At 44.2% G+C, this 14,426-nt stretch overlaps 2 protein-coding genes and 1 long non-coding RNA gene across 17 annotated transcripts in view; 1 reads left to right on the forward strand and 2 right to left on the reverse strand.

Moving 5' to 3' along the window:
• GPR160 (G protein-coupled receptor 160) lies at positions 1-3,077 on the reverse strand. Of its 2 annotated transcripts, none has more exons than XM_040567065.1 (2): positions 2,983-3,077; positions 1-1,074 (listed from the first exon to the last, which is right to left on the reverse strand). In XM_040567065.1, exon 2 carries the CDS (start codon positions 1,018-1,020, stop codon positions 1-3), a length of 1,020 nt encoding a protein of 339 aa, XP_040422999.1. In that variant the 5' UTR covers positions 1,021-1,074; positions 2,983-3,077. The 2 variants fall into 2 exon arrangements, with proteins under 2 accessions (XP_040422999.1, XP_040422998.1); XM_040567064.1 differs by having other exon boundaries at positions 2,484-3,074.
• Positions 2,478-14,426, forward strand: part of LOC121074675 — a 12,506-nt gene continuing 557 nt past the window's right edge. The window contains exons 1-7 of one of the 14 annotated variants that reach the window (XR_005822470.1): positions 3,137-3,216; positions 3,543-3,647; positions 6,630-6,966; positions 7,659-8,793; positions 9,520-9,663; positions 10,066-10,168; positions 11,191-11,289. This is a non-coding gene — a long non-coding RNA (uncharacterized LOC121074675). Of the gene's footprint in view, positions 2,517-3,074; positions 3,217-3,542; positions 3,648-5,579; positions 5,690-6,629; positions 10,300-11,190; positions 11,290-14,426 lie in introns of those variants that run through there. The other 13 variants (XR_005822476.1, XR_005822477.1, XR_005822480.1 and 10 more) reach the window with 13 other exon arrangements.
• Positions 12,716-14,426, reverse strand: part of SEC62 (SEC62 homolog, preprotein translocation factor) — an 18,700-nt gene continuing 16,989 nt past the window's right edge. The window contains exon 8 of the mRNA XM_040567063.1: positions 12,716-14,304. Within this exon, the coding sequence (XP_040422997.1) occupies positions 13,835-14,304 (470 nt within the window). The 3' untranslated portion in view covers positions 12,716-13,834. The remainder of the gene's footprint in view (positions 14,305-14,426) is intronic.

The following is a 14,426-nucleotide window of genomic DNA, read 5'->3' on the forward strand; positions in this document are numbered from 1 at the left end:
TTAACAGATCACAATCACTGTGCCTGGCTTTTCAGCTGGCTCTGTGTTTTCATTGTTAAATGGCATAAAGCAGAATTTCCAGCTAACAAATGGGTCTGTAGACCACATCTCCTCTGTCAATTCGACATCGTGACATCGACACCAGTATGCTACTGCAATGAGAAAGCTGTTGATGAAGTACAGCCAGGGGACATTCATCTCCATGTAGGCTGGAATCCGAGCACCAAGAAACAAAACGATAAACTGAAGAAGCACAAAAGGTGCCCAAGTGCCAAGGAAACAGACGAGGAGTCTGGTCAGAAGTTGCCACTTAAAGCAAGTGCCGTTGTTGTTAGACGCGTATGAGAACATCAGAACAGGCTGACTGGCAAAAGAAACCACCCTGACAGACAGTATCATGGTTATAACTTCCTTCCGAGAAACCATGAAAGCCATGCCTATGAGAAGCAGCATGGCAAACGAGACGGCGTAGCTCTGCACGCTGACATAGAGAGGACACTGATAAGGAGAAAAATGGTTCCGAATTTCTAGTTCTTCGTAGATAGCAGGAACTTTCAGAATACAAAAAAAAACTGAAATCCATATAAAAATCACAACAAATGCATAAAATAGTCTTTGGCCTCGTCTAGGAGATTGAGAGGTTTGGGCTATAGTCATGTAATAATCCAGACCAGCCACGAGACATACTGGGTAATGCAAAATACCGTAAGTAAGAGAAATTATCTGAGTGAAGAGGCAGATGTGGTACTTTGTAAATCTTACACCCCAGAGCGCAAAGTCTTCAAAATAGAAAATGACAGCTATATTGATCAGCAGGATGAAATCAAGAAGTGCCAAAGAAACACAGAAGTATCCCATAAAACTAACTTTCACATTTTTTTGCTTAACTTGCAACATGAAGAAATCAAGGGACACTTTTCCAAGCATAATCAGAAGCAACATGCAGCTGATTTCAAAAGGCTGGTGGACCTGCGGGTAGTGGTACTGACCAGAACAATTTTCACAGAATAGAGCAGCCATCCTCCAACAGTAAGAGCTAGCAAAACAAACATCACAGGGCACAGTGCTTCATGTCTGAAAAGGAAAAAAAAAAAAAAGTTTATAGGGATTTATTTCTGGTGTAGTTTTACCTATACATTATTCCCTATCATAGCAACTACCAAATCTACATCTGAATTTTCCAGGCTTCTTAATTAAGGTTAAAAGCTTCAATAAAACAAGGAACACCTACGTTTTATGTTCTTCTGAATATACTCTTTCAAGAGTTAAAAGGTCAACATAGACTTAAGTTATTTTTCTACCTACTTTCCTAAGGAAAGGTTTCAGAAATAAGGTTGACTGTGCTGCTTCCCTTTAGAAAGCATGGAGGTCTTTCTGTCCAGCTGGGCAGGTGGGTAGGTGGTTCAGCGCCACTACGTATTTTGAAGAAATTAGGTAACCACATAGGACAGAAATGGTGGAACCAGCAGGACATGTTACGTTATGGCCTCACAGTTTGTTATGCTCATAGAATCTATATGGAATTGACACCGCAGAAATATCCCGAAAGCAGACAAGACATCAAAACAACTCATCCTTTTTAGTTGCTAAAATCTGGCAACCAAAATAAACAAGCTTCATTAGTTGATTGGGGTTTTTGTTCATCCTTTAGCAATATAAGTTATACAGCAATAGGCACCTCAGAATTGCTGTTTTTCTCCTTGGACTTGTTATAACTTTCCTTACAATGTCTTCCCATGTGATAATTCCTAAGAAAAATGAACACGGAATGGCTTCATGCACATCAACACAACATATCAGAAAAAGCTCTCCATGCTTTCTTCTCTAAGGGAACAGGACAGTGATACCAGAACTTTTCACAGCACGTCTCCTTAGAACCACAGATGAAAGCAAAGCATTAAATGTTTTCCCACTTTTACCTCTGCTATTCTGCAAAACTGGTAATTGCTCCTTTGCTTATTTTGCCCTTCCCCTCGTTTTAGGCAACGCAGGTGCCTAATACTTCTGGTTTTTGCTTGGAGAAAAGTGGATGTGAGGAAAGTTTAAAGCCTGTCTGCAACCTTAAGTCTGAAATGGCACATAGTGCAGGTCACCTGTGCTGAAGCCCGCTGCTAAGAAGCACTTTAGGCCTTTTCTACAGGTTGTTGTTTTTAAACCTTTAACAGTCTCAGTCAGGGAGCAGCAAGCTGTCCAGGCCGATTGCAGAGCTACACCTCTGACTGACAGCTGCAGAACCGGAGGGTGAGGAACGGCGTCCGCACACCCAGCTACAGCAGCGAAGAGACCAGGGTAGCTGCAAGCAGCCTCGCAGCATCCCTGTGAGCCACGATTCGCTCACGTTTAAATTGACACCAACATTTTATTACCAGTTTGCCAGAGCTGGTGAGCAGCTGAGCCAGGTGTCTCCTGAAAAGCCGAACAAGACGAGCAAGTGAAGGCACTCGGCAGCACGTCTCCACCGCTGCGCCCTGCTGGCAGCCTACCTGGGCTTGCAGCTTCGTTATTCTTCTGCACAGGTACAGCCCGTCCTCCGAAGCCAAGTACGCGTTACGGAACGATTTACACCAGCCATCTGCCCTGTGCATCTGCTTTTCGTGTTCGCAGGGAGGAGAAACCTGCACGCAGAGCCGTGTCGGACTGAGCCAGCGGCAGCCTCAATCCCCTCCTCAGCGGGTCGGGGGGACCCGGGCTGAGCAGCGGGGGTGTTAACAACGCGTCCCTCAACATCCACTCATCCCCGGAGCACGGAAAGGATTTCTCTCCTTCTTCCTGGCGCTGTCCCCGGCACCCTCCTGCCGACACTGCCGAGGGGGCTGCTCGCAGGGCACACACAGCACACGCCGCTGCTCCCCGCCTCACGGGGCTCTACCCCGCGGGGCCGCCCTGGCTGAGGGAGGCGCCTCTGAGGGGAAGCCGGGGCTGGGAGTCCTGTGGGGGACCCGGGAGGGGTCCCGCCCGGCCCCTGCCCACCGAGGAGCCCACCTGCCGCCTACCGGTCCCGGGACGTGCCCGGCTACCCCTGCCGCGCCGCCGCCTCCTCAGCCGGCGGCCATCTCCGCCCCTAACCACCGCCAGGGTGGGGAAGGGCCGGGCGGGGAGGGAGAACCGGGTAGGGTGGAGAAGGGCCGGGTGAGCAAGGAGCCTGGGGCCGGGCCCGGCTGAGGCGAGGCGGGGCCCTGTGAGAGGAGCCGGCGGTGAGCGCGGCGCTCCCGGGCGGTGAGGGGAGAGGGGGGCTGCAAATGGAGAGGGGGTGGCGGAGAGCGCCCGGCTCCGTTTACAGAGCCGGGACAGGGCCGGGACATGGCCGGGGGGCTGCGGCCGTGCCACCGGGAGGGCGACGGGCACGGCCCCGGGTGGCAGCGCCTCGCCCCGGGGGCCCTGTGTGGCTGCTGGCTCGGGTGGGCAACAGCAGTGTGTACGGAGGTCCTGTCCCAGCAGGTCCCTTCCCAACAGATCCCCTTCCCAAAAGGTCCCTTCCCAAAGACGTCACTGAAAGGACCAAGCAGGCTTTCAGAAATTTAATTTCTTCTGTTTCTTTCCAGGTCTCGCAGCTGGAAGAGCCCTCGGTGCTTTCAGGGATGCGGGATGCCACCTGGCCCCATCAGGCATCTCCTGGCCCGTCCGCGGTGCCCCGCGTGGAGCAGCCGGTGGGTTTCTCCGGGCCGTGGCGGCTCGCCAAGTGCCCCACGTCCGTGGGCCTCCACGGGCACCTTCCCCTTCCCACACCAAACACTGCGTGCCCCCAAGCACGGGGCACATTGCCTTCTTGCCGTGTCTCTGCTCTTTGATAGGACCGCAGGGTAAACTTAAATGTTGGAGAATTTGGCCAATAGTGCAATAATTCGCTTTTTCTACATCATTTAATGGTTTTATAAAACACTCCTTGTCTTGAAATGCAATGCAAAATTCTGCAATCCCTCAGTACTGTAGGTGTATCATTTTACATACAGGAACTTTCTCCGCATAATACAGTTAAAGGACTATATAGAAAATACTAAGGAATATTTCACTGTGGACATCATCTTGGCAAAAAGATCTTTTTGCAAATGGCTCTCCCAGCGCTGTCCTTCTCTGAGACTTTTAGCAATTAAGAAAAGTTTGGAAGCAGGTTAGGAAATAGCCATTGTTTGTTTTAAGATAATGGTGAATTCAAGTGGATAATCCTGCAAGTACAACATAAAACCTTCTAAATGGGTTGGCCTTTTAGCTTGGACATCCTGTAGCAATCTACTTAATAGAGTTTAAAAATGCACAGAATAGAATTTTCTCCTCCTCCAGATCAGCCTACTAATTTAGTTTTCCATTTGTTGTTTTATTTCCCATCTAGCAACAAATGTAGGATAAGAGCACATCCTGCTGCTGGTGTGGCTCGCTGAGAGTCCTGAGCGTTGCTTCTTGAGTTAATTGGAAGTGGTTTCCTGTTGACTATGGCTTTCTGTTGGCTGCATGTATGCAATATAGCTGTCATTCTATGGCATCTTTTTTTTTTCCCCCATTATGTGTTTGGTAATTCAGAGATAAATCTGAGGAAAGGCGTGGAAGCCTGTGAGCTCAATGCTGCAGCACCCGTCCCGTGTGTGCAGAATGGAGCCCGGAGCCCGGTGCTGCCACTCCTCTGCCCCCCAGGCAGCAAGTTGGCCGTGCCAGGTGCTTGTCCAGGCTCGCTCACTGAGCAGGAGGTGCTAGTGTGAGTCACTGGGAGATCTGGGAAGAGATAGTGTCCATCCAGCCTTTCTCAAAAACTAGGTGCTGGCAGGAGTAAATGGCATCTGTTAGATGATTCCTGCGGGTTGGGCCACCTCCGAAAGGTAGGCAGAACACGTAATTTCTGGGACCTAATCAGGCTTAGGAGAGAGAAATCTTTGGGAGCTTTTCAGATTTAACTTACTCAATTTAACTTAGTCTTTTATTGGGTCTAAACTTCAGTCGCTGAGCGTAGAGCAGCCGTATTCTTAGCATGTCTAGTGCCCATTGGGAGGGAAACATTTTTTGTCTTTCTTGAAGGCTAAATAGAAAATCAGTGATGGATCTATCCATGTTTGATCTGTACGTACAAAAGTATCAGGTTGGCTGGTAATATCTCTTCTAAAAGCAATTAACTCTGGTACTCTGGAATTAAATTCAAGTGTTGGTAGAGTGCTAATTTTTGTCTTCCCTGTTTCCTCTCACTGTTTAAGCTCTCATTTTTTATTTTTTTTCAGACTACGATATCGATCATCTTGTTTTTCCACAAAGAAACAATAACTTTTTTTTTTCCCAGAAGTTAAACTAATCTTGAGCAGCATTCACATTGGCAATATTTACTTATCCAAATAGCAGTTATTAGGACTGTTACACAGATTGCAACGCAACAAGAAAATGTTTACACCTAGAATGGGTATTTCACCATCGGAGCACCCAGTCCGCTGTGTGGTCCCATTCACCAGTATCTGACTGGCAATGCCCTCGATAGTTTATTCTCTTCTTAGCTCTAATCAAAGTAAATCAGAAAAAGTGATTTTTCCGGTGCTGGCTAGTAAATCGTTGGGGAGCCTTTCTGATATTTTTGTTTCTGATTGCTACTTTATTTCTGACTGCAGAAACTACTGTTCTGGCCTGTGTGGGGAGATACCCGCATGGTGGAAATGAGCAACCAGGAAGGGAAGGGGACGGTTTACGCATTTCTTTCTGCTGATAAAGATCTTAATGTGTGCGTGACCTCCAGAGTGCGCAGCCCAGCATGTCAGCTCCATGCTTGGTTAGCTTTCTGGGCAGGCTCCTCTGCATGTCCCACAGGGGCAAGTTGCGTAGACTCTTGCAATCAAATTTTCTTTTGTCAGCTCAAACAGAGGAAGAAGGGATCGGAAGCCACTTCTGCATGCACTGTATTTTGGGATAATCTTATGTGTCCAACATCCCCGAGTTAATGTTGGAACTACTACTTAGCTTCCCTTTCCCTCTTCCAAGACCCACTGTGGTGCTTGTTTGAAAGCTTGTTTATTGCTCACTGATTACTCTCAAGTGATTGTTTTCTGCTCCCGAATGCTACATCTCATCTTCCTGTTTTTCAAACATAAAATAATGAAAGGAGGGAAGACCTCAAAATCAAACACATTGCTTTGCATTGGCAGCTCCTTCTCATTGTGTTAGGAGCTGCTCGCGCTCAGTGTTGAAAAAGGTCAGGCTCTTCTTTAGTATCTGCTCAGTTTGCAGCTTTGCAGGAAAATGTGCAGGTATTTGACAAATACTCTGCTCTTAAGTAATGGCTTGAGCCATCCTGCTTGATCGAGGTGGCTGCGTTTATGTGCCTGTGCGGCTGTAGAAAGGTTTGAGAAATGAATGCGTATTTGCATGCAGGCACCTGTGTGTGAAGGACCAAAGACTGCCTGTCCCAGGAGGTGGGTGCTTGAAGTGATACGGCAAACCTCTTGCAACAGCTTCTCCGTGCATTTTTCAAATCACGTTGTGGTTCTGTGTCCCCTGCACCTGTAAGAAACTCGGGTAGATGCGTCCTTCCTTCTTTGAGACGATAACAAATATGTCTTCAATAGGCATCGATAACAAATAGGACTTCCTTGCCACTGTGTGAAGGAACTTAGGTTATGGTTCCTGGGTAGTGAGCCCTGAATCTTGTTTTTTTTTCCCCCCAGATCTTCCTGTCTGGGCCTTGTTGTGCTGCAGAAGCCAGTTGCCAACTGCCCCTTCATTCAAGTGAGCAGAAGGAATAAATTTACATCTCATCCTTGTGAGTTCAAGAAATCTCACGTTGATATGGGGGATTCCCCAAGCCATGTGGGAGCAAGACGGGGGAATCAAACGTGTATTTATGCATTTTGATGTCACGTGGGCAGAGCTACAGACTGTGGAGTGAACTCCTGGAGAAATTATTATGAAAAATCAGTGTCCTGAGCAGCAGAGGTTTGGGCTGTGGCTTAATTTGGTGGTGAGTGGACATAACAGCCGTGAGCAGAGCTGGCAGGAGACCAGGTGGGTGCAGAATGTCATCTCCAGAGTGCGTTTGTACGTGGAGATGAGTGCTGGTGTGATGCAGCCTTTCCCGTGTCCTTTTTCTTGGGCATGCCTTTAGCTGGGTGTTGCCTAGCAGAGCATGTTTAATGCCCTATTAGATCTTATGCCTTGTCAGCACAGGATTAGCAATCTGAGTTTTGCAATGGCCCGGTGAGCAAGCATTGTGTAGTTGCTGTTCCTGAAAGGCCATTAGGGTGTTTATGAAGATTTTAATAAAATATTTATCTAAGAAATGGATGTCAAGGGACAGCTTATTTTATAATGAAGGCGATATTTGATCCGGGTCCCATTTACAAGATGTTTTCATGTGCTTTTCAGGAATCTTTTAAAAGCACAGACAACGTGCATTCCTTCTTACTCATCTTGATTTTTGCATCTCAGGAGAAGTAAGGGGGGAGGTAAATGTAGCAAATTGCTTTGTTACTCAAGGTATAGAGCTGAGAAGAAATTTTTGCTCATTTTTGCCAGCACTGATGGTTCTTTCTGTATTGCTGCCTTTACGAGGAGGTTGCCACTATTCAGAAGGCATGAATGTGTCAGAATAAGTGGCTCTGTCTCACTAGGATGCTGAATAAAACAAGATGTTTTGCCTCTGGGCAAAGCAGATTGTAAAGCTAGGTTTTCATAACCTACTCTTCTTCCTCTTTCAGGTGAAGCAGTTGGTGTTCTGCTTCCTGTTTTCCTTCCCTCATGTCTCTGAGCTGATTGAAGAAGGTTTTAGCAAGAAACTCGTGTTTCAAAACAACGTACTTTCAGGTCGCAGCCAGAGAACATCTAATCACATCCTCCATAGGCTTATGGTACGTGATGCGGTTGAGAGGGTGTTTGGTTTTGCTTTGAACTTAGCTACAAATAACGCCTTGTGATTCAGCCTGTAACAGATCTCCTCTAAGATTAAGTTCACGGGCTGGATCTGAACTGTGCTGAAGTCCAGATGTGAATCTGCTTTCTTCAGGGCCTTAGTTGTAGTGGCATTTATTTTTTTTTTCGAAAGAAAACCTTTCTCTAGGACTTACTCTGTGTCATTTACATCCTTCACTGGATCCTGGCTACAGAGTACTTTCAAGGATCATGAGCTTAGCCTTTCTTGTGTTTGGTTTCTGTTCTACATTACGAGGATTAGTGATGGTCACCACCTGTACAGAATATTTTGATCTGTATCCAAAGCATGATTGGTGTCTACTGAGTAATTATCTCTCTCTTTACTTGAACTTGCACTGAAACCGTTTGCACAGTGCAATTGCTAACTCTAACTTCTCTCAGAAGTCCTTTATCATAAAACAATTATTTTTCTGAGTGATCATGATTTTCACATAAAAAACTACACATGGCAAAGCGAATGCCTTCTGTGTCAGCCAGTGAGTAATGGACTCTTTGTGGGCACGATCAGGAAATGTGCCTTTTGTTTCCCTGCACCTGTTGCTGTACTACAAATAAAATCATCCAATGTTTTATTAAATAAAATGAGAAGCCCTAATGAAATTGTACCAGCCATTACCAGGAAGTCTATTGAAAACATTCAGCAGCTGCTCACTGTGAGTTCGTTTACACTGATAGGGTTGTTTTGTCTTCCTCCTTATGTGCTAAGTGGGGAAGCTACAGTGCAGCCTTAGCAAACAGCAGAGCTTTGGCCCATTTTATAGCTCTAACTCCTTTTAAAGTGCTTGCTCAGAATCTGTAATAAGTCCTGATCAACCGTTAAGTGTGACTTGCGCAAGTTTGTTAGCAAGCGTCCTGTCTCTTACAGCTAAGTGTTCTCCAAACTACAGCACAGTGGCAAAGCAGGTAAGGATCTACTGTGTTCTTCTCATTTTATAGAGTGGGGTTGTTTCAGAGAGGCCGAGAATCAAGTCAGTCAACCCTGTGAAATCCTCTGGAGTGAGCTGGGGGTCACCCTCGTTTAACACACACATGTGCCACCAGTCGTTCTCTAAAGGCCCATAACAGAACTGACCTCTCTCTCTCTCTCTCCTGTATTTATAAGCTGATGAGTCTGTCAAGTAGCTGTGCTGGCAAGTAGATGGGGACCCTTGCACAGAACAGACTAGTTCCTAGCAAGAGTTGCCTGATTTAAAAAAAAGCTAACCCTATTGATAATCTCCACGCTAAATGCTGAACAGTATATTTTATATTAAAACTCCTCAGAAGTTGCGTCATAACCATAGCTGCTTTGTGTGCAGGAAAATGGTTGGTGAAGACTTTCTGGTAAAAATAGCGTAATAAAAAAAAGTGTTCAAACTTGCGTGATGCAAACCTTTCTAGGTCTGCTTTCAAAAATACCTCAGATGCAAAGCAGTTGAATGAAACATCAGCCGAGCAGCAAGTGAGGCAGCCCTCCCTTCCCACAGCAGCGCAGAAGGCAGCAGCTGCCCGTGAGCAGCATGAGGCCCTGCGGTCCCTGAGCATCTCCTGCCGCAGCCCTCCTTCTGTACTGCAGAGTTCCCTTCCCTTTTGGTGGGAGCAGAAGCATTATCTCAGAGCCTGTCTCCTGTTCTGTTTGTGATGTTACAGATTTGTGCATCTCCTCTGAATTTATCCCAGTGTGACCCATGAAGAATTTAGACTCGAGCATAAGAAAGCGAAGCGAATACAGCCTTCCAGAACTCGAGCCAAGGCGAGGAGCTCCTTCAGCAGGGCTGGCCCCAAAAAGCCCAGGTGCCTGGTGTCCCTCCATGAAAGGGAGGACTTGGTACAAATTAGGGTTAATTGAAAGCCCTGTGTCTAACCCCAGCTGATGGCAGTGATAGGCCCACCTGGTGGTGGAGGAGCTGCTCTGCCCTCACTGTGGTGGCTCCATGGAAGAAAATGGTAGGTGCTGACACTTCACTCTCCCACAGTGGTCTTTGTTTTTTTTTTTCCCCCAGGTGGTATTTAGGTTTATTTTATCTTGGAAATTGCTTAGGTTTGTGGCTGAAGGAGATGAATTGTGGTGCAGGGATAGTGAAGGGGAAGCAGCTTAGCAACTGCACGAGGGGAGAAAAGGGCAGGGCACAGCTGCCTGGGGATGAGCAGGAATTACCCTTAAACTGAGCTCACCTGGACTCAATCTGCCAACAGATCCAACTGGGGGCCTGACGGGGATGTCCAGCTCCTGCCAGTAACAGAGCTGTATCTGGAAGGTGTTCCTCTGTTGCCCAGTGCTTTTGATGCCAACTGTGAGGTTTGAATATTGCTTTGCTGTCATTGTGACCGTATCAGAGAAGAATTATATCCTCGGAGCAGCTGGAAAGCTGCCTTGCGGGGCTCATACAGCTTAGTGCCACAGCGTATTACGTGCTGAGAGAAGTGCAGGTGGTTGCAGGAAGAAAAATGAGGGGCTAAGCCAGGCAACTCTCTTTTCAACATTTCTACATTTAGTGTTTACATATTCAACATCTAACGTTTACATAGGCTGACAAGCACCTGGCTTTTCTCCTGATATAACAAAAGGAAGACAAGTCTTGGTTAAAATGTAATAAATTAATTAATTGAGGAACTAAAGCATTCTGCATTTTTCTTTCTGCTTTTCCTCGTGCTGTATGCAGCTCTATGAAAGCACAGGATTGATTTCAAACAGAAATTGAAACAGGTCTAAATGAGCAGTATGTAGGAATTCTTTAAATTATGTATTTAATAATTAAAAAAAAAATCAGCTATGCAGATATGCAGCAGATGAAAGTAATGGCTCCCCTGAGCATGTGCTACAAAGGTACTTTGCTATTAGGAACTCACTCACCACAGATACAAGCATCCCAACCAGGGCTGCAACATTCCTACAGATAATGAAAAATGCAATTTTGTCAAAGAAGATTTTTTTAATTTCTTAATTGCTAGAGAAATTTCTGACTATAAAAATACCAAAGGTGAGGTGAGGTTATTGTATCTGTACCAGAGCATACTTGGGTGCAGTATCTCCACTAAGTACTGACTTGCATTAATACTGATTAGTGTTTTACCAGTAATTTTTTAATTCCCCAAAAAGTTAGGAGTAATCACATTTTCTTGCAAAGAAAAATAATTAGAAAATTATATAGGGTATATGAAATACTAGGAGGAAAATCAGTAAGACCACTATAAAATTTTATTGCAGTAAGGACATTTTGATAGTCCTTGGAGTAGTCCTTTAACAGTCTGTAATATTTAAAAGTTGTTTGTTTAACACTCCACTAACTTATATATGTGTTTATACTTGTTCCCACTAAGGTTACCCTGCACTCTGGAAGTTAAGTCAACACCGGTAAGAAGAAAGTTACTTTGAAATACCTGATGTAAAAGTGGCCTGATAAAAAAACCAAACGTTGGGTAAGTACCTTTGTGATTTTCTCTCTTTGAAGTGTTTGTCAGGTACTGCAAGTCTGCTCGCAGTTCTGTTACTAGCATGTTGTAATTGCTTCTCTCATTATCTCATTCTAAAATAATTCTGAAGTATTTGGGGAATATTTGTGGAAAATACTAGGTTACGGCAACAGGTCTTGAAGTCCTTTACTTAACCACTGGACACCTCCTGCAAGGTCTCTTTCTTCACACCACTTCTTCAGATAATTTGGAGTTGTTCACAGCAGACCCAAGTGAAAGAGGTAAAGGCTAATTCAATTTCTACACCTGTGTGAGCTTGGAGATTTGTTAGGGTGACAATATAATTTTTTTATGCTTCATTTTGAAACCTAGCTGCTTGTCCCTAGGGCCTTGTAGCAGATGGCAGCATTGCTAAAGTGAGTTTTTATTATTTGGCTCGCTCAACTTTTGTCTCACCCATTGAATACAGAGCTATACACTGAAATCTACAGAACTCATTTCTCCAAAAACTGCCAGTAGGTCAGCTGCCGACTGGGAACCACTGCTGGGCATGTTGCCCCTCTATGTATTCCACAGGGTTCAACGCGTAGTAGTGCTCTCCAAAGTGCTAGTTTGCAGTCAGCTTCTGGAAGATACGTATGTGACAGATCAGGCACCCTTACTTCAGCTCCTATTGGCATCAGCAAGAATCTAACCTGATGAACTGCAAGGATGGCTTCAGTACAGGAGATTTTCTAACTCTCCACCAGCATGGTTAAAAGCAAGAGTTCCTGAGCAGGCTGTGAAGGCCAGGTGTGCCATGAATTAGAGGCAGCTAGCTGAAGATGCTTGCACAGAAAGAAACATGGTTCTGTTCTCAATGTTAGACATGAAGGTGTAAAATACTAGCACAAAGAAAACTAGCATCTGTATGAGGTAAGTGTAAAATAGCTGCTTAAATGAGTGAAAAGCTTTGTTATTTTAATCCCCTCTAACATACAGGTGTCCAGGAGTTTGTCTTTTTGGGTAGTGGATCCTCTGATTTTTTGCTAAATTAATAAAAAAAAAAAGTGGTCCAATTTATGTTTTCTTATGGAGCAAATATTCAGGAGATTTAAGAGGCAAATGACACCGTACCTGTGAGTTGTGTACCAGTGTACTCGTTATGGTCGATATATCTGTACCATCTGAAAAACACATATGCTGGAAGGAAGGGGAAGCGTTTTAGGATAGAAAAAAAAGTTCTCTGAGTCAGTTATTAAAACTTCTTGCTTACCCTTCTCTGAATGGATTCAGGAAACAGTCAAATGTATAGTTACCGCTGAAGTGATCTAGAGGAATGATGCCGAGCTTTAACTTCTTAAATGCTTAGTCAACCAAACCATACAGCAAATCCTGCAAACATCCAGTAAATAAGGGATGCATAAGAGAAACTGCACAAACTACTTCAAGGTATTTATAAACAAATTATTTATGGTCACTTCATATTAGCTTCGAGTTACCCATATTTCTGAACAGATGAATACTCTCCGGCCTCTTCCATTTAAAAAGTATTCCAGTTCCAGAAAATAGAAAGTTTTAACATTAAGGCATACATACAGCTATGTTGTTTGCTTTCATTTAATAAGGATCAATTTACTCATACTCAAATACATGGAATGTTGGCACAAAACTAAAGCTCTTGTGGAACAGCTACTGATCATACACAAATATTCTGTGAGGTCCTCTTGACTTGCATTTCTCTGATAGATACACCACAAAATGGCTTTAATAATACAAACTGAATGCTGGATCAAATCTCTAAATAATAAGTAGCAGATAAAGTAAATGGTTTGCTTTATTTGTAAATTATGTACAGAATACATTTTTTAATTATTATGATGGAACAGGAGAAAGAAAACAGCCGTCATTTCCAAACCATGCTGCTTCCTTCACCTGCTGGAGATGACATCTTTCTCTGACCCAGATGTACAAAACCAGTTTGGATTTCCTAAGTTGCTGGCACATAGTCTGGAGAAACAGAGAACACTGCAGCCAAATTCAGCACTACCAGCTCTTATATTTTCAGCAAAATACTTCTGCTAAAACTAGTTTTCTTAGGAAAGTTTTCACTATCTTTTGGAATAAAATCAGGAAAAATATCAAGAAGGTTGTGGGCTACGAAGGGCTTTACCTAACTAGCTATCAAATGAGTATAACTAGGAATAATCTGAGATTTGGTCATTCAACTTTTACCTGTTTTATAAAAGCAAGTTTGAGAAGCGGAACTAATTGACCAGTTATGCAAGTACCAGAAAGCTATGTTTTCAATGTTTGAGGACAATCTGGGCAATCTATTAATCAATAGAAAACTTGTCAGATTGATAAAACTTCTGTAAATGTATATTAATGATTAACATAGTACCAAGTAATCAAGTTAATGGTTAAAAAATGAAGGAACTAGATATAAAACTGTTTGGTAACATGTACATTTCAGCAAACAAAGATGCTACTGTATGGTCTATGTTTTGGTGATCAGCCAACAAAGAAAATCCAACCATTTGCACATACTTAGTCCCAAAACCACAGTGAGTTATGATTTTTCATGTGAAGGCCTACTTTCGGTATCTTCTTCCTCCTCTTCCTCTTCGCAATCCCCTTCATCTGTTTGCTGTTCAAGTTCCTCTTTTGTGATCATTTCAAAGTCGTTTCCATTTCCACTACTGTGCTGGGACCTGTCGTCTTCACGCCTGTCACTGTCAGTGTCTGAATGCCGCTCGCCTCCCGAGCCTTCCGTTCCCGAGTTCCTCGTTGCTTCTGTTTTCCCATCTTCGTCTTCTTTCTTCTCACTGTCTGATTTCTCCTCACTGTCATATTTTTGTTGCTTTTTGGATTCTGATTTTTCCTCTTTCTTTAAGTCTGCTTTTGGTCCTTTGTATTCATGTGTGTACAGGGGCCTGAAGGAGTCAATGAATCCCACGTCTGCTGTAAGATTTGGCAGAAACCAGAAGTGATGCCTTCCTCCAGTGATGAGCCAGATAATAAGGAAAAGGATGCAGCGAGCTGTATTTAAAAAATGGGAAATTTTGTTGTTATAAGCATTCACAATGTACAACTATGGTGTAAGAAGTATCCAGTACTAACAGCCAGCCAAAGCCAGCAATAGTGGCAACCTTAGGGAAAAT

Source organism: Cygnus olor, chromosome 9, assembly GCF_009769625.2.
Source record: "Cygnus olor isolate bCygOlo1 chromosome 9, bCygOlo1.pri.v2, whole genome shotgun sequence".
NCBI lineage: Eukaryota > Metazoa > Chordata > Aves > Anseriformes > Anatidae > Cygnus > Cygnus olor.